Genomic DNA, 20846 nt, shown 5'->3' on the forward strand with positions numbered 1-20846 from the left:
AAAGACTATATATATTTTAAATGAATTTCCCAAGGAAGGCTGGGTTTCCTGGGAGGGGAGCTGACACTGCTGGTGGGTGTGGAATTGGGAAATTCAGGCTTGAAACACTATTATTAACAGTACTTAAATCATGATGCTGAAAAAAAAAAGGCAGGCCTGGGAGTGTAGGCATGATACAGCATCCTCATGGGACAGAGGCACTGGTTAGGTCCCCAGTACCGCAAACTTAGGAAGCAACCTCAGTGGAGAGTGCAGTGGGGAGAGGACTTACTTGCCTTGCATGTTGGTGACCCCATTTTGATATCTGGGACCTCATGAGCACTGCTAGGTGTGGTCTCAAGACACGAACAAACCTCATAGCTCTAAATGTCTGTATTCCTGGACAGTATGTTGGTGTGATACTTTGCAGGGACCCCTCACCTGAAAGTGGTTCGGGAGAAACTTGCCTTCACTTACCTTCCCTTAACTAGCCTCAATGGTCAGAAAACTTCCACAGGAGACTACACTCACTGACACATATTACAAAGAGTGTTAAACCACAACCGAGTGTAAGTCACTGATGGTATGCATCCCATTTAATGTGTGTTAAGAGAAAAGGTGGCTGGGGATGTGGCTCAGTGGTAAAGCACACGCCTTGCATAGGTGAGGTCTTCAGTTCCACCCCCATCACTTGCCTTGCATTGGCTACTTCTGCCCTCCCTGGATCCATCCCAGGTACCATTTTTGGTTGCTCCCTGGGGCAATGCCTGAGGGCAAGAGCTAGGAGTAAGTCCTCACTACTGCTGGGTGTGGCCCCAAAACAAATCTTGTTGTTCAGCCCTGTTACCTGAGGAAAAGAATATGGCCTGCCAGAGTATGGTGGGTGAGCACAGAGGGTCATCATTCAAATTCCATGCTGTTTGCAACTGAAGGTGTGGTTGCTGCCTGCGCCCCAGCACTACAACTTATTTTTAAATTTGGGGGCCTCAAGATTCACTTTTGGCGGTGCTCGGGGGACCATATGGGATGCCGAAGATCAAACCCAGGGGCAGCGTGCAAGGAAGTGCCTGACCTGCTGTAAGATCACTCTGCCCCAAGCACCACTGCAGCTTCTGGCTCTGCACGGCCAGGTGGCAGAGAACCAGGTTATCAGTCACATAGACAATGCAGGCCAAGGGGAAGTCAGGGCGGGGGTATGGCTGTCTAGGGCACCAGCTAGGCGTACAAAGCCCTGGGTTCACTTTAACAAAACGCTGGGAAGAGGTATAAACTGTTCCCCTAAGAACATGTTTAGCCACACCTGGCAGAGCTGGGGGGAGGGCACGATGCGGTGCCCAGCACAGAATCATAGAATCGGGGCAGGCCTTGCCCATAGCAAGCGCTTTAACCCCCTGTAACTCTCCCAACAGGTTTTTTTTTTTTGCTTTTTTGGGGTCACACCCGTTATTGTACAGGGGTTACTCCTTGCTCATGCACTCAGGAATTACTCCTGGCAGTGCTTGGGGAACCATATGGGCTGCTGGGAATCAAACCCGGGTAGGCCACGTACAAGGCAAACGCCCTACCCGCTGTGCTATCACTCCAGCCCCCTCCCAACTCTCATTTTGAGTTTTCTTTTGTTTGCTTTGGGCCCCAGGCTCCGAGCCCACGGCTCGCTCGTGGCCAGGCACCGGGACCATGCCGGGCGCCGGCCCCGCTTGTCGGCCGCTCCTAACAAAGCCCTGTGGGCGGGAAGCCGCCGCGTCGGGGCACTCCGTGCGGGCCGAGACCCGAACCCCACAGGTGTCGGCTCTCCGGGGCATCGGGTCTCGGGGAAGAGACATACGGGCCTTAGGGAGCGAGTCGCGCGGCTAGCAGCAGCCTCGGCCAAGCCGGGGGCGGCCGCACCCACCCTGCAAACGCCAGCACGCGCGGGCTCCGGGCGGAAACTGGCGCGAGGCGATCCGCCGCAGACCCAGGACTTCCGCTCGCCCGCCGGGGATGACGTCACGTCCGGCCCCGCCGCTCCGCGGGCGGGCGCCGCGACTAGATCGGGCGTCTGGGCGTGGACCGCGTCGGAACGGCTCTGTCCAGCTCGTGTCGGAGCTCCAGCTCCGCGGCGGAGGCTCTGCCGGCCACAGCAGCTGCTCGTGCTGGTTGCGTCGGTGCCGCCCACCTGGGCGCGCCCGCCCCCGCCCATTTTCCCCGCGCATGCGTGGATGCCCGTCCCGCGCCGCGCACGCGCGCTTCTGCACGCGCGCTCGGCGTCCGCGAGCCGGCTGGTCTCGGCCTGCCGCGTACGGCCTGGGGAGATGCTCGGCGGCTGCGCATCCTCTTGTCTCGGGCGGCCCTAGCTCACGTGCCTGGTGGCAGCTGGCTTGGCACCTGGCTGGGGCCCCGGCTCCCGCACCCACGCGCGCTGTCCAGTCCCCTGGACGTTTTCTTCAGCAGTGGGTATTTAGAGTATTTCAGCTGTTGCAAGTAATGCCGTCATGAACACGTAGGCTCCTAATAAGCTTTATTTTCAGTTAATGCTTGCTTGCTTTCTTTCTTTCTTTCTTTCTTTCTTTCTTTCTTTCTTTCTTTCTTTCTTTCTTTCTTTCTTTCTTTCTTTTCTTTCATCACCGCGAGAACAGCAGTCACAAAGCCTTTCAGTTCAAGTCTTGGTGGTCATACAATGATCAAACACCCATCCTTTCACCAGTGCACATTTTCCACCACCAAGAACCCTAGTATACAACCTCCCCCCTCCCCGGCCTGTGCGCAGATTTCCACTTTACTCTCTCTACGTTGATCACATTCAATATTAGGACAAAAGACCCAACATAATGCTTTAGTTTTCTTCAGCTAAGTAAACACCCAGAATGGATGGGGCCTAGGGTATTTTTCTTCCTTCTTCCCGCCCTCCCTCCTTCCCTCACCCGCGGGCTTGCAATGGAAACACTGCATGGTTTTATATTTAAGGGAACCCCCACAGGCTAAGGATGTAACCAGAAATGTCCTATGTGGCCCTTCCATACAGTATTTACTTTTGGTTTGGGGACCACACCTGACTGCTCAGGGTTTACTCCTGGCTCTGCTCCTGGGTCACTCCTGGCAGGGCTGGGAAGATAATGGGTGCCAGGGATGAACCAGGGTCAGCTGTGTGCAGAGTAAGCACTTTACCCACTTATCACTCTGACCCCTCATTCGGTTGAGTTTTCTTTTCTTTTGTTTTTGCTATCTTTGCTTTTGGTGTCTTTCAAAATACTGCCACCACACTGTTGACTACTTGTTTACCACCAATGTTTCCATTCAAATATTCATTTTGAGTTAATTCTTGTGCTTGGTGTTACATAATGGCTCGGTTTCTTTCTTTTGCTGATTTTTAAGTAAACAAAAAAAAATTTTTGGAGGGGTTCCACAGCCAGTAATAACCAGGACTTACTCCTGACTTTGCAGTCAGAAATTAGTGCCGGCAGTGATCTGGGGACCATAAAGGGGGCTAGTTTGGCTGTGTGCAAGGCAAACACCCTACCTGCTGTACTACCACTCTGGCCCTAAGTAAAATTTTCTTTCTTTCTTTCTTTCTTTCTTTCTTTCTTTCTTTCTTTCTTCTTTCTTTCTTCTTTCTTTCTTTCCTTTCTTTCTTTCTTTCTTTCTTTCTTTCTTTCTTTCTTTCTTTTTCTTTTTTGGGCCACTTCCCACAATGCTCAAAGGTAACTGCTGGGGGACTGGAGTGATAGCACAGCGGGTAGGGCGTTTACCTTGCACGTGGCCAACCCAGGTTCGATTCCCAGCATCCCATAAGGTCCCCTGAGCACTGCCAGGAGTAATTCCTGAGTGCAGAGCCAGGAGCAACTCCTGTGCATCGCAGGGTGTGACCCAAAAAAGAAAAAAAAAAGTCACTCCTGGCTCTGCATTCAGGAATCACGCTTGGTACTTTGAGGAGCAAAGGGGATATTAGGAATCAAATCATAGTCAGCTCATGCAAGGGAAACACCCTCCCAGCTGTACTATCACTTTGGTCCTGCCAAGTAAAATACATTTAAACAAATTTACTTAAGAGAGGGGTCAACAGGAGGATTACTCCATAGTTTAGTGGCCAGCCGGGCATTCTAGAGGAAAGGGCAGCTCAGATAGAGAAGGGAGCACCAAATAAAGGGTGTTTGGAGGATCCTCCCAGGAGGGGAGATGCATTTTGAAAGTAGACTATGGACTGAACATGTTTGCCACTCAATGCCTCTTTTGCAGACCACAACACCCAAAAGGAGAGAGAGAACACAGGGGATTGCCCTGCCACAGAGGCGGGGGGGATGGGGGTGGGGGGATATTATCCATGGTGGTGGAAAATGAGCACTGGTGGAGGGATGGGTATCTGATCATTGTATAATCGAAACCCAAGCACAAAAAATTGTAAATCTACAACTGTACCTCATGGTGTTTCACTAATAAAAAAAAGAGAGGGGTCAAGAGATAGTACAGCGAGTAAGGTGCTTGCCTTGCACACAGTGAGCCGGGTTCAATCCCATAGGGTTTGCCAGAAGTAATTTCTGATTGCATAGCCAGGTGTGGCCCTAAAAACAAAACAACAACAGCAACAAAAAAATTTACTTAGAGGAATGTGAAGGATGAGAAAGCAAGAGAGAGGTGTTCAGGGAGACCAGGTGTGGGATGATACTCCTGTTTTGATCTTCACAACAGCTGCTCGTTGGCCTGAGTAATAGTACAGTGGGGAGGGCATTTGCCTTGCACAAGGCCCCCCATAAGGTCCCTAGAGCACCACCAGGAGTAATTCATGAGTGCAGAGATAGGTCTAACCTCTGAGCATTGTTGGGTGTGAGCGAAAATGCAGAAACAAAACAACATTGATTGATTGATTTTTTTGTGAATCTGAACAAATTTTAGGATTGTTTGGTTTATTTTTTTCTTTTGTTTTTATCCTTGGCCACAAAAAGTCCAAACAGAAAAAGAGAAAATGCTATAATTTGATCCCTTAATAAAGAGTGACCACTGGCACTGGAGAGATAGTATAGCAGGTAGGGTACTTGCCTTGCACACATCCGACTCAGTTTCAATCCCTGGCACCCCATATAGTCCCCTGAGCATCGCCGGGTATGACCCCAAAACAAAAAAAGTGACCCCCAAACAGCTTCTGGATACTGGATCGCATGGACACTTCAGCAGTCTTCATTTTTCAAATCATGTATGACCATTTCTTTATTTTACCTATTTCAACAAGGTACCAAGTCTTCATTTCCCAGTCCTCCACCTCGCTGGGATTTACTTCTCAGCATCGCTGGGCTGTCTCCAGGCAATTCTCAGAGGACCACTTGGTTACAGGGTCAAATCCACACCTTCCGACCTCACTCCAGTTGCTGCACTACCTTCCTGGCCTGGGATGGGGAGTGGGTGCCCTCTGACGCTGTTCAGATCCATTCCCAGAGAATGTTGGCCTAGTGTGTGGAAGAGCTGAAGTGTCAGCCTGAAGCTGGTGCTTCTTGGACCCTGTGGTGCTGGGGTGTTGGCTCAAAGGCTGGAGCACCTACTGCATGCAGACACCGAGTTCAGTCCCAGTACCACAGGCCCCTGAGTGCCCCTGGCGTGGCCCAGATGCCTCTGAGCAGTGACAAATCTGACAGTAGCAGTGTCGACTGGTCCTTGTCCTGCACTATTGTATAGCACTCTGAAACAACTGCAGCAACAAAGAAAATCTTTACTAATTCTCATCCCAGTGCCCCCACCCCCAGCTATACTGCTTCCACTGGTCTTTTGGGGAAAATTACAAAACCTAGAAGGCTCTCTCTCCTCTATAGTGTGTTTCCGTTCATTCTCTGGAAGCGGGATCAGATCTTGGACAGAAGACTGTTCCCCAAAGTGGTGCACCCTTGTTGAGCCTCAGTTCCCTCTGCATGTACAGGCCTGCCTGTTCCTGGACTTTTGTTTTTGTTTTTATTCTAGGGCCACACCTAGTGGTTTTGGGGCTACTCTCTGAGTTGTGGCAGGAGATGAAGTTCTGGGGATCAAACCTGGGGCTCCAGCCTGCAAAACAGTTGCTTCAGGCCTTTATGCCATCTAAGACCCCCGTTCCCCGACTTTTTATTCTGCTTGTTCGTCTAATGCCTAAAACACACAAGTAGGATTATTATAGTTTTACATTCACTGCTGGAGCGATAGCACAGCAGGTAGGGCGTTTGCTTCACAGGCAGCCAACATGGCCGACCCGAGTTCGATTCCTCCGTCCCTCTTGGAGAGCCTGGCAAGCTACCCGTGACGTATTCGATATGCCAAACACAGTAACAACAAGTCTCGTGATGGAGACGTTACTGGGCCCTCTCGAGCAAATCGATGAACAACGGGAGGACCGTGACCGTGACATTTACTGCATTCCTTTAACTTTATTTGTTATAGCATAGGTTCTTGTAGCTGACTCCTTTTTTATGGCAGGGGGGATATATCCATTGGTACTCAAGGCATACTCTGCACTCAGGGATGACTCCTGGTGGGCTCAAGGGACCATATGGGGTTTCGGATATCAAATCCTGGTCAGTTGCATGCAAGACAAATACTCTACCTGCTATGCTATTAAGTGACTTAAGAGCATCACTTAGTGTGACTCAAAAGCTAAAAAAAAATTAAAATATGGTCCTGTTGTGGCTAGAGGGATAGTACAGTTGGTAAGGCATTTGCCTTGCACTTAGCCAACCTCAGTTCCATTCCCAGCACTGCACATAGTCCTTTAAGCACCTTCAGGACTGACCCTTAAGCACAGAATCAGAGTAGCTCCCAAAAACTGCTGGGTGTGACCAAAATACTAACAAGAAATGTTAAAGATGGGGCGGGAGAAATGATACAGTGGGTCAGGTGCTCGTCTTGCAGGTATATGACCCGAGTTTGGTCCCTGGCACCCCATGTTGTCCCCCCAGGCTCTGCTAGTGGAGGTTCCTGAGTACTGAGCTAGGAGTAAGCCTTAAACACTGCTGAACAAAAAATTAAAACAGTGATATTTTAAGAAACAAAGTTTAAGCTGGTAAGCACTTGCTCTGCACGCAACCCACTCTTTCAATCCCTAGTATCTCATATGGTCCCCCAAGCATTGCCAGTAATGATCACTGAGCACAAAGCCAGGACTAACCCCCAAGCATTTCTGGGTGTGATCCAAAAATTGAAAAAAAAAAGGTTTTAATAAGCTGAATCGATTTGCTTGAGCCCGGCAAGCTACCAAGAGTATCTTTTTTTTTTTTTGAGATGGAAATTTTGTCCTTTATTTATTTATTTAAATTTTTATTAGTGAAACACCATGAAATACAGCTGTAGACTTACAAATTTTTGTGCTTGGGTTTCAGTTATACAATGACCAAGTACCCATCCCTCCACCAGTGCACATTCTCTACCACCACTAATCCCAGTATCTCTCCCACCCCCCATCCCCCCATCCCACCCTGCCTCTGTGGCAGGGCACTCCCTTTTGTTCTCTCTCTCCTTTTGAGTGCTGTGGTTTGCAAAAGAGGAATTGAGTGGCAATCATGTTCGGTCTATAGTCTACTTTCAGCATGCATCTCCCATCCTGGGTGGATCTTCCCAGCGCCCTTTATTTGGTGCTCCCTTCTTTGTCTGAGCTGCCTAGCATGTGCGGCTGGCCTCCAAGCCATGGAGTAAACCTCCTGGTATTTATCTACCGAGAGTATCTTGCCCACACGGCAAAGCGTGGCAAGCTACCTGTGACGTATTCGATATGCCAAACAGTAACAAGTTTCACAATGTTACTGGGCCCACTTGAGCAAATCTTTGAATGATGAACAACGGGAGGACAGTGACAGTGACAGTGAATAAGCTGAAAAATGGGGCAGTGTCATTTTTTAACCAAAAGAGGTTCAGGGCTTCTAAACAAAAGAAATTATCCAAAATGAATATTCTAATTCAGGCATGATTTCCAAAAAAGTGCTCTAAGAAAAATAACCCACAAAATCAGTGTTCTCAAAATTACCATCTGATTTTGAGGATCCTGTTGTTTATGTGAAAAATATAAAAATTTATGGTTGTTTTTAATTTTTTGTTTGTTTTCTTGGCCACACTTGGAGGTTCTCAGGGCTCTGCACTCAGGAATTAATCCTGGCAGGGCTCAGGGACCATACCGGATACTGCAGATCCAACCCAGGTCAGGTGCGTGCAATGCAAGCACCTTAATCTTATACTATCCTTCCAGTCCCAAGGACCATATTTAAAGCCTATACTTTGACTTAGTCAAAATAAGAATCACTGCATCCTCTCTGCGGAATGTTTCTTCCCTGGAGTCCCATCCCTCTAGTGGGCCAAGGGCGATCATCACTGACGGGACTGAAGGCTGCTGAGTGAAGTAAACGAGCTTCCATGGGTGCTGTCATAGTTCTGAGAGACAGGCAAGATGTCTGGAGCAAAGGGTTTCGAGTGGAACAGGTGGAGAGAGGAGGCCCCAGCGTGAAAAGTCGGAGCAGAAAGTGAGTCAGGGTGAGGAAGGTTCTAAAGCCCCCAGTCAGTTCCTCCCTGCTGAGCAGCCGGCAGACCCATGTCCAGTCCAGTGGCCTGGAGAGACCCTACGTACCTCTCTGACAGGAAGGTACCGGACAGGGCCTGGGAGGACCCAGTGAGGTGTAGGGCCGAGACAGGGAGGCTGCCTGGTGGGTCATTCAACCTCGAGGGCGGTTTCTGCACAAGGCAGGGTGAGGATGTGCACAATGGGGAGGCTTGCATCCCGTGAGGGCGCTTCTGAGGGGTCTCTAGTGGGAAAGCCATGTAACACAGCATAAGGTCACAGACCTCAGCCACAAACCCTATTTTGCTAAGCAGGTGTTGGCAAGAGGAGCGTTTCGGAGAATCACATCTAGCCCGGCTCTGGGCCCGGACTCCTCCAGAGTGAGGGGAGCAGGTGCGGGGCTGCCAGAGAACCAGGAGCACCTGCTCCGCCCCAACCGGGGGCACCAGCTCTGCCCGGAGAACCAGGAGCACCCTCTGCCCGAGCTGGGAGCAACCCCACTGCCCGAGCCGGGGGCACCAGCTCTGCCCGATCCCCGGGGAGCAAGTGGCGACGAACAGCAGTGCGGTCTGCCGAGGTCCAGGGCGCTCCGCTGGACGACAAACGTTTCCGGTCACCAGCAGCGGCCAGGAACGCCCCGGCACACGGGAGACGGTGTCCCTGACTCCCCAGCCGTGGTGGCCGTTGATGCTATTCCGTTTGCTCGTTTTTGGGGCCACATCCAGGCGTGCTCGGGGGTCGCTACTGGCGGGCCGGGGGCCACACGCGGGTCCCAGTCCGGGCCGGGGCAAAACTGGCCCAGGTCGCCCTCGCGGCGCCCAGGGGTCAGCCGGCGCGTGGACGCCCGGCGAAGTGGGGCGGGGGAGGGGCGCCCGCCCGGGACGGCGCGTACACGCGGCCCGCGGGGTCACGTGGGCGGCCCGCGCCCGCGCCTGCCGCACGCCCGAGCACGTGCCCGCGGCGCCGGCCCCGCCCCGCCGCCCCGCCCCCGCCGTGGCCGGCTCGCGCGCTCGCTCCGCCGCCTCCGAGCCTCCCGGGTTTTCTCGGCCGCCCGGACCCGGCCGCGTCGGGCGTCGCGGCCGACGTGCGTGCGCCCGGCCGGCGCGCCTCGCCATTGGCCGGCGGCGGTAGCCCCACTGCCGTGCGCTGCACCCATTGGCGGCCGCGGCCGTCCGTCGCGCGCCGCGCGTGCGCCCGCCCCTCGCCGCCGCTCGTCGCTCGCCGGCCGGCGGCCTCGCGCGGCCCTCAGCTCCGTGGCGGCGGCGGCGCCCGGGCCCCTCCAGGCCCATGGCGGCGGCCGCGGCGCTCCCGGGCGCGGGCGGCCCTCCCGCAGGCGGTGGGGCGGGCAGCGGCGGGTCCCCGCCCGGCGGCTGGGCCGTGGCGCGCCTCGAGGGCCGCGAGTTCGAGTACCTGATGAAGAAGCGCTCGGTGACCATCGGGCGCAACTCGTCGCAGGGCTCGGTGGACGTGAGCATGGGCCACTCGAGCTTCATCTCCCGCCGCCACTTGGAGATCTTCACGCCCCCGGGCGGCGGCGGCCATGGCGGGGCCGCCCCCGAGCCGCCCGCGCAGCCGGGCCCCGACGCCGGCGGCGACTTCTACCTGCGCTGCCTCGGCAAGAACGGGGTGTTCGTGGACGGCGTGTTCCAGAGGCGCGGGGCGCCGCCGCTGCAGCTGCCGCGCGTGTGAGTGCGGGCGCCTAGGCGCGGCGCGGCCCAGACCCCGGGCCGGCCCGACCCCAGCCCCTGACCCGGCCCGACCCCGACCGCGACCCCGATCCCGACCCCGACCCGGCCCGGCCCGACCCAGACCCTGGCCCAGCCCAGCCTTGCCCTACCCAGACCCTGACCTGGCCTGACCCAGACCTGGACCCAGCCCGACCCGACCCAGACCCAGACCGAGACCCCGGCCCGGCCCCACCCCGACCCAGACCCTGACCCAGTCCCTGACCCAGCCTGGCTCGGCCTGCGACCCCAACCCCAGCCCGACTCAGACCCTGACCTAGCTCAACCCAGACCCCGCCCGGCCTGACCCAGACCCCGACCCTGACCCGATCCTGACCCATCCCTGACCCAGCCTGGCCCGGCCCGACCCCAACCCAGACCCTGTTCAGGCCTGACCCAGCCCAGACCCTGACCCACCCGGCCTGGCCCCACCCCACCCCACCCTGACCCTACCCAACCCATCCCTACCCTGTCCTGACCCTGACCCAACCCAGACCCCGCCCCCCACCCCCACCCCACCAGATCCAGACCCAAACCCTGGCCCTCCCAACCCAGACCCATACCCCCACCCCGACCCCAGCCCATCCTCGGCCCGACCCGACCCGGCCCAACCCAACCCAGGCCGTGGACCAGACCTGACCCGGTCACCAACCCAACCCAGCTGATCAAACCCTGCCCCCCCCCCAACCCATCCCAAACGACCCCAGCTGGACTCTGGACCCGACCGGGACCCCTGGCCCAGATCCTGGTCCTGACCCCAGATCCCAGTACCCACCCCACTGGGCCCCCAATCCCTGCCCAACCCAGACCTGACTCCTGGCCCCCATCCCGCCTGATCTGACTCTGGGATGGTTGGTCCTCAGCCCCCACCCCACTCTGTCAAATCCTAGTCTGGACCTGAGTCCTGGGTCCCCAGACCCAGATCCCGATGATCCATACCCAAACGTGACACCCTGTCCCTACCTGGACCCTATCCTGGCCCCCTATCCTGGATGCAAGTCTGATCCGGCTGGGAACCCTACTTGAATCCCAACCCGGAGTCCAGTGCAGTCTAGACCCTAATCTGGACCCAGCCCCTAACCTGGTCCTTCACCTGGACCCCAGGTCAGTTTGGGCCCTCATCTGGATGTCCTGCTGGGACCCCAGTTTTAATGCAGACCCCAACCTGGACGCTCACTGGGTCTCTTCCCCATCTCGAATCCCAGTCCTAAGACCCTGTGTGGACCCAAGCAGACCCCTACCCAGCGGGCAGAGCTGTGCCGGGAGCAGAGGGCAGTGCTTTCTCAGCCTGCGGCTGGTGTGTTGGATGTTTTGGTCACTTCCAGGACCCACTGTCCAACCGGTGTGGAGAGCTGGGCCTGCATGAGGACCCGAGTATGTCCGAGCTGGTGCCGGCTGATAGCTGCTGCTTTGAGAGGGAAATGCTCCAAGAGTACATTTTAAGGTTGCAAGAACCCCTTTTTCTTGGCAGCAGTTCTGGTAGCCTAAAAATGGAAAAATCTGTGAAGAACATTTGTGGGCTCTTGAAGTTGTCGGGAAACCGTGTGGTATTGGGGGGTCAGACCTTGGGCTCCGGCATGTAAGCATGTGCTCTAGTCTTTGCAGCCAGCTCCCCTAACCCTGGATCATAAACATTTTTATATTTTCTCAAAACCGTAAAATCTTGGGAAATAGGGGCCAGTATGGCAGGTAGGGCGTTTGCCTTGCCTTGGTGTGGCCAGCCTGAGTTCAATCCCCAGCATCTCATGTGGTCCTCTGTGGGCCCCCCACCCGCCCCCAAGCAGTGATCCCTGAGCACCAGGATGGCCCAAAAAATAAAAACTGGGGAAAAAATTGGTTTAAAGTTCTCTTTAGGGGGCTGGTGAGAGTATAGGGGTCCAGGTGCTTGCCTTGCTTTTGGTCAGCTTTGGTCTGGACCCTGCGCACTGCTGGCAGTTAATGTCTGCACACCACTGGGTGTGGCCCCCAAACAAAACTAGAAGTTGGTTATTGGTTGACTGCTTAGAAATCACAGTGAGGAGCTGGAGTGATAGCACGGCAGGTAGGGCATTTGCCTTGCATGCAGCCATCTTGGGTTCGATTCCCAGCATCCCAGATGGTTCCCTGAGCACCAGGAGTCATTCCTGAGTGCAAAGCCAGGAGTAACCCCTGGACATCGCCGGGTGTGACCCAAAAAGCTAAAAAAAAAAAAATCACAGTGACTGGACTGGAATAAAGTGATAAAGGGATCTGTCAGGCCTACTACCAAAGCCCAGCTCGGTCTAGAGTTTTTATGAAGTTGTCAATTACTCGGGTTGGAAACAGACTTGCTCTCTAGGAAATGCTAATGACTCCTCAGGGGCTCTTTTCTGGATCCTTGCAAATAAGGCTTTTGTGCATGCATTGGAATTGCTCACTGTTCAGTCGTTGAGATGCCCATATCCCTGCTTCCTCTGACTCCTTCATCTCTGTGCTGCGCTGTTCCTTGAACAGCTTGGAGAGCTGCAGGAGTGAGTTTTTTTTTTTCATTGGTTTTGGTTTTGGGGCCACACCCGCCAGTGTTCAGGGTACCATATGGAGTGCTGGGGGTTGAAGTTGGGTTGGCTGTGTGCAAGGCAAGCATGGTCCACATACTATTGCTCGGCCTCAAGAGTGGATTCTTTCAAGCTAGCAAAGAACATGACTTTCCACCCAAACTTGTGTATTGATATTGTAGACTGCACGACATCGGTAGGAGCCTGATGAATCCCCCTACTTGATGTCACAATAAAAGATGGTATATTTTTCCTGAGGATCTTATGTTTTCTTTTTATTTTTTTAGTTACCATTTAGCCAAAACCATTTGTATTGATATGCCAAACAAACATGGAAATAAGTTGACCTTTTTGGAGATGAGCAGAGTTCACTTTTAGTTTTGTTTTCGGGCCACACCCACTAATGCTCTGATCTTAGGGGAGCTCCAGAGCCCTCCAGTCTGCGAGAACATGAGCCCAAGCGTCTTGAGTCTCTCCCTGGCCCTAGGATTCAGACTGTTTGATAGGTGGGCTGAGCCTTACAGAAGCTGAGAGAGGAGGGTGGTGGGTGGAGGTGGTACCGCCTGCCTGCTGGAGCTCGTAGATGGGGGAATGAGTTTTTTCACAGAAAGAACTCTGGCATTTCAACATTCTGTTTTGTTTTTTAGGCCATATCGGATGGTGCTCAGGGCGTATTCCTGCCTCTTTGCTCAGGGATCACTCCTGGTGGGGCTCGGGGGACCATATGGGGTGCCACAGAACAAATCTGGGGCAGTTGCAGGCAAGGCAAATGCCCCACCTGCTGTAGTATCCTTCTGGTCCCAGGACCCTACTGTTTTTGACCCTGGGGAGTAAGAGGAGAAAGGGTGTTACAGTACCTCCCTCTTGTAAAGTGTCATTTTCAAGTTTGGGATGTAAGGTGATAGCATGCAAGTTAATGGGATAAACTCTACAGATAGTTGGTATTCAGTATGTAGATAAATCGAAAAATATTTTCCTTAAAATCAGTTTTATGGGGCTGGAGCAATATAGCACAGCTGATAGGGCATTTGCCTTGCACACGGCCAACTCAGGTTCGACTCCCAGCATCCCATATGGTCTCCTGAGCACCGCCAGGAGTAATTACTGAGTGTGGAGCCAGGAGTAACCCCTGTGCATCACTGGGTGTGACCCAAAAAGCAAAAATAAAATAAAATCGTCTTTATGGCACAAGTTTGGTTTTGGATCACAGACGGTGATGTTCAGGCCTTTCTCCTGGCTCTGTTCTCAGGGATCACATCTGATGGTGCTCTGGGGGGTTCATATGTGGTGCTGGGGTTGGCCAACTCGGGTAGGCTTTGTGCAAGACAAGTGCCTAAACCCCTGTGCTTTTTTTTCTACCCTGTTAGAAAATTTTTAGTTAAATTTTCTAATAGGGTGATAGCTCAACAGGTTGGGACACATACTTTGCATGCTGAGCGCTGAGTTCAGTCCCCAGCTCCATATTATACCCCAAACAGGGAGCAGGGTGTAGTCGCTGAGCAGAGCTACACTAAGCACTGGCTTGAGTGTTACTTGAGTGGCCGCTGGGCTCCTTAGCAATACTTGGGAGGAACCCCCCCCCCCCCCCCCGCATTGTATCATCTTAACTTGAGGGGGCTGCAGAAGATAGTACAGTGGAGAGGGCACTTGCCTTGCTTGTGGAGGACCTGGTTCTGTCCCTGGCACCCCATATTGGTTCCCTGAGACCTACCAGGAGTGATTCGTGAGCAGGGGTGACCCTGTACACTGCTGGGTGTGGCCCCCTCCTCCGCCCCCCAAAAAACAAACTTTCCCCGAGAGATTTTGGAAGAGTATTTAAGTTTAAAGTATGGTTTATTTTATTCAAGTGAAGAAAATGTGTAAATATGTAAATTTGTGGGTTTTTTTCTTTTGGAGTCACCCAGCAATGCACAGGGGTTACTCCTGTCTTATGCACTCAGGAATCACTCTTGGCAGTGCTCGGGGGGACCATATGGGATGCTGGGAACTGAACCTGGGTTGGCCTCATGCAAGCAAATGCCCTACCCGCTGTGGTATCACTCCAGCCCCTTGTTTTTTTTTTTTTTTAATGGAAGTGTTAGCAGCTTTATTTGTTCATCTTCTTAAGCCAAAGCACCTTTGATTTTTGTTTGTTGTTGTTGGGCCACACCCAGCCTTTCTCAGGAAGGTTTCTCCTGCACTGAGGAATTACTCCTGGCTGTACTTTCCAACCCCCGAATTAGTATCAGTTTTAGTGGAACTAGATTAAGATGAGAACTGGATGTTGCCCGCTGTATTTGTTTTTTATACCAGTTACACTATTCTTTTTTGTGTGTGTGTGTTTACCTTCCTTGTATCCCCTTCCCTTCTCAGGTAACCTATGTTCTGTCATGAGCATCTGCTGGTTTATCTTTGTTCTGTTCATCAGCCTCATATTGTGTGCCCAAGTGAATTCATCTCTTGCTTCTGGGCTTTTTGCTCCTCAGTTATTATGCTTGGCATGTTGTTACTACTCCGAACAGTTTGGGTAAGATCTGAGTACTGGGGGCTTTTGTGAGGTGGTAGATGAGCCCGCTGTGGTTATAGGTATCTTGGGGCCAAGAGTGGTAGGTGTGAGTTTCATTTTGTTTTTGGCCACACCCAGTGGTGCTCAGGGCTTAACTCCAGTCACTGATCTCAGGGATTACTCCTTGTGGCCTCAGGGAACCCGATGGATGCTGGAGATTGAAGATGTGTGGTTTTATAGAAAATGACTGATTTCCATACATTCCTGTTACAGAAAAATTGTGATCAATTTTTGGGCTGTTGTATGGAAACAAAGCTTTTTCATCTGGGGCTGTACAGTGCTCTTGAGATTGGGGAATCTGAAGGAGGGGCTTTGGAAGGGCAGGTGAAGGATGAAGTTTAAAATGCAAGAGATCTTATTTTATTTTATTTTGCTTTGGAGCTGCACTCATTTCTGGTAAGGTTTGGGGGACCATATGCGCTTGTGCGTAAGCAAGTGCCTATCCCAGTGCTCTTTCTGGTCCAGGAAGAAATCGTGAAGGGAGATGTGGGGTAATGTTTGCTTGTACCTGTGGGGGATTGTGTTCAAGCAGGTAGTATCAGAAGAATGTCCTCTTTGGGGACAAACAGGGTCCTTGTTTTGTCTGAGGACTAGGTCTGGCGCCTCTGGAGCAATTAAGTGTTTTAGGAAGTGTTTTGGGCAGGAATGTCTGGGTTTGTTGATGTTAACTCTTGTTGCCATTGTAGTGAACTATAATTTATAAATAAAAATAATCAACTCTTTTACAGTTGTTCAGACGATAAAGTAGCAATTGAATTTGACTTGGTTTTGTGCTGTAGATTGTAGCCAGTTTTTCATGTATGCAAGTATCCACTGAGCTACATCTTTGACTCCCAATTTGACATTTTTGATCATTAATTTGCTCGAGCGGGCCCAGTAACGTCTCCATTAGAGACTTTGTTGTTACTGTGTCTGGCATATCGAATACTCTCGGTAGCTTGCCGGGCTCTCCGAGAGGGGCGGAGGAATCGAACTCGGGTCGGCCATGTTGGCCGCTTGTAAGGCGAACGCCCTACCCGCTGTGTGACTATTTATTTATTTTGCCTTTTGGGCCGCACCCGGTGATGCACAGGAGTTACTCCTGGCTCGTGCACTAGGAATTACTCCTGGCGGTGCTTGGGGGTCCATGTGGGATGCTGGGAATCGAACCCAGGTCGGCCAGGTGCAAGGCAAACGCCCTACCCACTATGCTATAGCTCCAGCCCCATTTATTTTTTCAATCTTATTAAAATTAAAGCACTGTGATTTACAAAGTTATTCATAGTTGACTTTTTTTTTTACTAAATCACAGTGAGATGCACAGTTAAAAAGTTGTTCATGATTGAACTTCAGTTATATAATGTTCCAACACCTATCCGTCACCAGTGTACATTTCCCACCACCAGCATCCACAGTTCACCGTGCCCCCCCGCCTCTTCTCTCTCTTTCCCCGCTCCCATAGTTGAGTTTTAGACAAACAATATTATAGTGCCAATGCCACCACCAATGTTCCCTCCCATCTCCCCGCCCCACTATCCTGCAGCCTGTCCTCCTTTTGACAGGCACCTTTCTAAAAAGTTTGGTTGTCTTGATTTTGAATTTGCATCTCTTAATTTCAGTGTTGTTGACTCTGGTTTGGATTTTTGGCTCTGTCATTCCTTAATACCACCTTTATACCTGACTCTGTTCTGGCCCCTGTTGCTTCTCATCTGTCTCTTTTCTGTCTCCCCTCCACTCTTTGTTTCCTTCTCCCTATATCCTCAGGCCAGGGTTGATCTGGGCATCCTCGCCTTTAAAACATTGCATTCCCTCTTTCAGTTATTCTAAATACCACATAAAAGTGATACTATGTGGGGCTGGAGCGATAGCACAGTGGGTAGTACGTTTGCCTTGCATGTGGCTGACCCGGGTTTGATTCCCAACTTTCCATATGGTCCACCGAGTACCTGCCAGGACTAATTCCTGAGTGCAGAGCCACGAGTAACCCCTGTGCTGTTGGGAATGACCCAAAAAGAAAAAAAAAGTGGTACTATGTTTTTATCCTTCTGGCTGACTTCATTTAACGAGATGTCTTCCAGCTCCATCCATGTTGCAGTGAATTGCCCGATTTCATCATTCCTTTCAGCTCTGTGGTATCCCGTTGTGTATATATACCACATCTTCATGAACCACTGACCCATCATTGGACATCTAGGTTGATTCCAAATCTTAGCTATTGTACTGAGTGCTGCAGTGAATAATGGTGTGCATAGGTTCTTATGGATGAATGTTTTTCTGTCCTGGGGATAGATACCCCAAAGTGGAATTGCTGGGTCGTATGGGAGTTCAAGATCTTAAGGGTATTGTTTAATAACCTTAGAGAACAAGTTGAACTTACCTTTGTCCAAAACTGTAACATAAACAGCTGTTATTGTGTTTGATTAGAAATAAGCTGGCTCAGCATGACGTAGCAGTGCCTCCTTAGTAATGAAGTTGGTAATGTCACCTTTGAAGGCCTTCTCATGGAAGAAGGGTTTAAGGTGAGACTGTGGAGATGGGAGAGCAAATGGTGGCTTGGCTTCTGGGCCTTTTCAGATGACAGGAAAGGAATTGAAGCTCCTCCTCAGAAATGGGGCTGGGACATAGTGGGGCATCCGGGGAATGGCAATGCCAGGAAGAGGAAATGGCAGATGGGGTGGCAAGTAAGCAGGTGGCTTCAGGAAAAGGGCAGAGCCTGCAGTGTCAGCAGTGTCCCATTTCATAGGGGCCTGTGGGCCTGGCATCGAGACATTTTGGAGGATGAGGAAGGAGGCCGGGTGCAGGGCTGGAATTGAATGGAGGGCAGGGGTGTCAGAATTCTCAGTGGGGTGGTTAGCATAAGTGCGAAAGAGAAAGGGAACCCTAGGGTTCCCCTGATTAAGGCATGAGTGAGCCCCTGAGAGTGGCAGCAAGACCTGGGGGACGTGAAGGGAGACACGGATGAGGTGGGAAGGAGGACAGGTCCCAGTAAGGTTCCAGCAGAACCACAATTGCTCTTGGGCTGTGTTTCCTTCCAGGGTTGCAGGAAGCTGAAGAGCCTTTATTTCTTCTTCTTTTTTTTTTTTGGGGGGGGGGGGGTGTTGTGCCATATGCAGAAGTGCCCAGGGTCACTTCTAGCTCTGTGCTCAGGGGTCACCCCTGGTTACCCCTGGCTCTACACGCAGGAGTTTCTCCCTGTAGGGCCCTGGAAACCGTTTGAGATGTCGGGGATCAAAATCAGGTTGACCGCATGCTAGAAAAGTGCCCTGCTTGCTGTGCCATTGCTCCACCCCTCCACCGTGCATTTTTTTAAAAACCTACAGTATGCCTTCACTTGGCAAGTTGAAGATTTTGTTTGTTTTATTTTTGGTTTGTAAACAATGGGAAAACTGTGGCTATTTTATTTACTTATTTATTTTGCTTTTTGGGGTCACACCTGGTGATGCACAGGGGTTACTCCTGGCTCTGCACTCAGGAATTACCCCTGGTGGTGCTCAGGGGGCCATATAGGATGCTGGGGATTGAACCCTGGTTGGCCGTGTGCAAGGCAAACGCCCTACCTGCTGTGCTATCACTCCAGCCCCTAAATTGTGGCTATTTTAGCACGATCTTGGCTTGACTGAGTTAAAAATAACCCAACAAGGGCCAGAGAGAGGTAGTTCTGTAGATAGGATGCTTGGTTTGCCTTGCCTTTTTCACGCGGCTGACCCGAGTTTGATCCTGGGCATCCCATGTAGTCCCCGAGCTCACATGGCGTGATCTCTGAGCACAAAACCCTGAGTAAATCCTGAGCACTTCTGGGTGTGGCTAACCCTCCCCCCCCAAAAAAAACCCTCATAAATAACCAGCTTCTATTTTACCTAGTGCTTGGTGATTCTTTCTTTGGTAGTGGCAGAACTCTTCCCTTATTTTACTTCATTTGGTTTGGGGGCTCACTCCCTCACTCCGTGGTGCTCTGGGGCTGCTCCTGCTCACTGCTGAGACGTGGTACTTGGGGGGACCATGTGATGCTGGGGGTTGAGTCCAAGCCTCTTGAATGCAAAATACATGTTCACTCATTTGAGCCCTGTTTCTGACCTGTTGTTTTATTCTTTTTTTTTTTTTTTTGGCTTTTGGGTCAGACCTGGCGATGCACAGGGGTCACTCCTGGCTCTACACTCAGGAGTTATCCCTGGTGTTGCTCAGGGGACCATATGGGATGCTGGGAATCGAACCCGGGTTGGCCGTGTACAAGGCCCAACTCGCCGTGCTATCGCTCCAGCCCCAGTTTCATTCTTTTTTAAAACTTTGACTTACTGAGTAGTTGAAAATTATCTTAACTTCCAGCAGTTTGAGGAACAGGCGAACATGTTGGCTTGTCCTGGTGCTGGTGGTTCATCTGCTCTGGACCCCACAGGCTGGGACCGGACCCCTCCAGCTCTGATTTAGCCTGTCATGTTTTCATTGCTTGGCTCTTGGGGCTGATATGAGTAGCACGATTGCATCTGCTTTGTCCACTATAGCATTCTAGGGTGGAGGGGCCATGAGGACCTAAAGTAAAAGGTGACAGGAGGGCGGAAATGGCCTGAGAGTGTCGGTTTCCAGCTTGCCTCTGCTCCCACATATGTACACCCTTAGGAATAGGCTGTGGCAGTCCACCTGCCTTCCCCCTACAGCATCCCTTCCCATGTGTCTGCTTCACCTCTGCCTTCCCTCTGCTGGCTGCCACACCATGGCTCTGGGAGGTCGGGGGCTGATGCTCGGACGCTGTCTGCGGGCTGTCCTCTTTTCCATTGCAGAGCTAGGCCCATCCCTGGACAGTCACCGCAGAACAGGGCACCTTAGGGGTATGAGCCCAACCCCTCCCCCTCACTTTTATAACTTTTGACTCTCCCCAGGTTAATAGCCTGCTGGGCGCCCTACCAGGAGCATAAGCAGTTCCTTCCTACATTGTTCATCACAGACTGTTCTCACAGTGAAGAGAGAAAGGACCCAATTGAGAACCCCACAGGGGCCTGAAAGATAGTGCAGGGGTTAGGGTCAGGCCTCCCCAGGGACCTGGAGTGTCAGGCTCCAGGCATTCACCTCCTTACTTGGCTTTCTACCTGCTGCTTCTCCAGGCCTCAAGCCTGTGTGCAGCCCCTCTGGGAATGGTGCATCACCTACCAGTGGCTGCACCATAGCGTTGCTGTCAGGTAAACATCCCCAGGTGCCAGAGGTCTTTGTTTCCCTGGGATCCAGAATGGAGGTGTAGCTTCATTGGTGGGACCAGTCCAGGTTTCCTTTGTGTAACAATTTCTCCTCTGCTGAGGTGAACTTTATTTTGAAAATGAAGCAGAAAGGATTTCTAAAATTAGGATGACATGAATGAAAGCAGTCCTCATTTTGAGTAGTTCTTCAGGGGTGGGTGTACGGGGGCACACGTAATGGTTTTGAGGGCTTATTCATGGCTCTGCATTCAGGAGTCACTCGTGGTGGGCTAGGGGGACTATATGGGGTGCTGAGGATCGAACCTGGCTTGGCGGCGTGCAAAGCAAACGCCGTCCCCACTATACTATATCTTTGGCCCAGTGGATGGTTCTTTTTCAATGCAGATTCCCTTCATCCTTGCTCCCTGGGCACCCTCTGATTATGTACCTCTGTTTCCTGGGTGCTTGTGC

At 52.0% G+C, this 20846-nt stretch overlaps 1 protein-coding gene across 1 annotated transcript in view; it reads left to right on the plus strand.

Annotated features, from left to right (window-relative positions):
* The first annotated feature begins 9724 nt into the window (after positions 1-9724).
* Positions 9725-20846, plus strand: part of FOXK2 (forkhead box K2) — a 52480-nt gene continuing 41358 nt past the window's right edge. The window contains exon 1 of the mRNA XM_056115388.1: positions 9725-10134. Within this exon, the coding sequence (XP_055971363.1) occupies positions 9737-10134 (398 nt within the window). The 5' untranslated portion in view covers positions 9725-9736. The remainder of the gene's footprint in view (positions 10135-20846) is intronic.

The sequence above is a fragment of the Sorex fumeus genome, unplaced genomic scaffold, assembly GCF_029834395.1.
Source record: "Sorex fumeus unplaced genomic scaffold, SorFum_2.1 ptg000029l, whole genome shotgun sequence".
Taxonomy (NCBI): Eukaryota; Metazoa; Chordata; class Mammalia; order Eulipotyphla; family Soricidae; genus Sorex; species Sorex fumeus.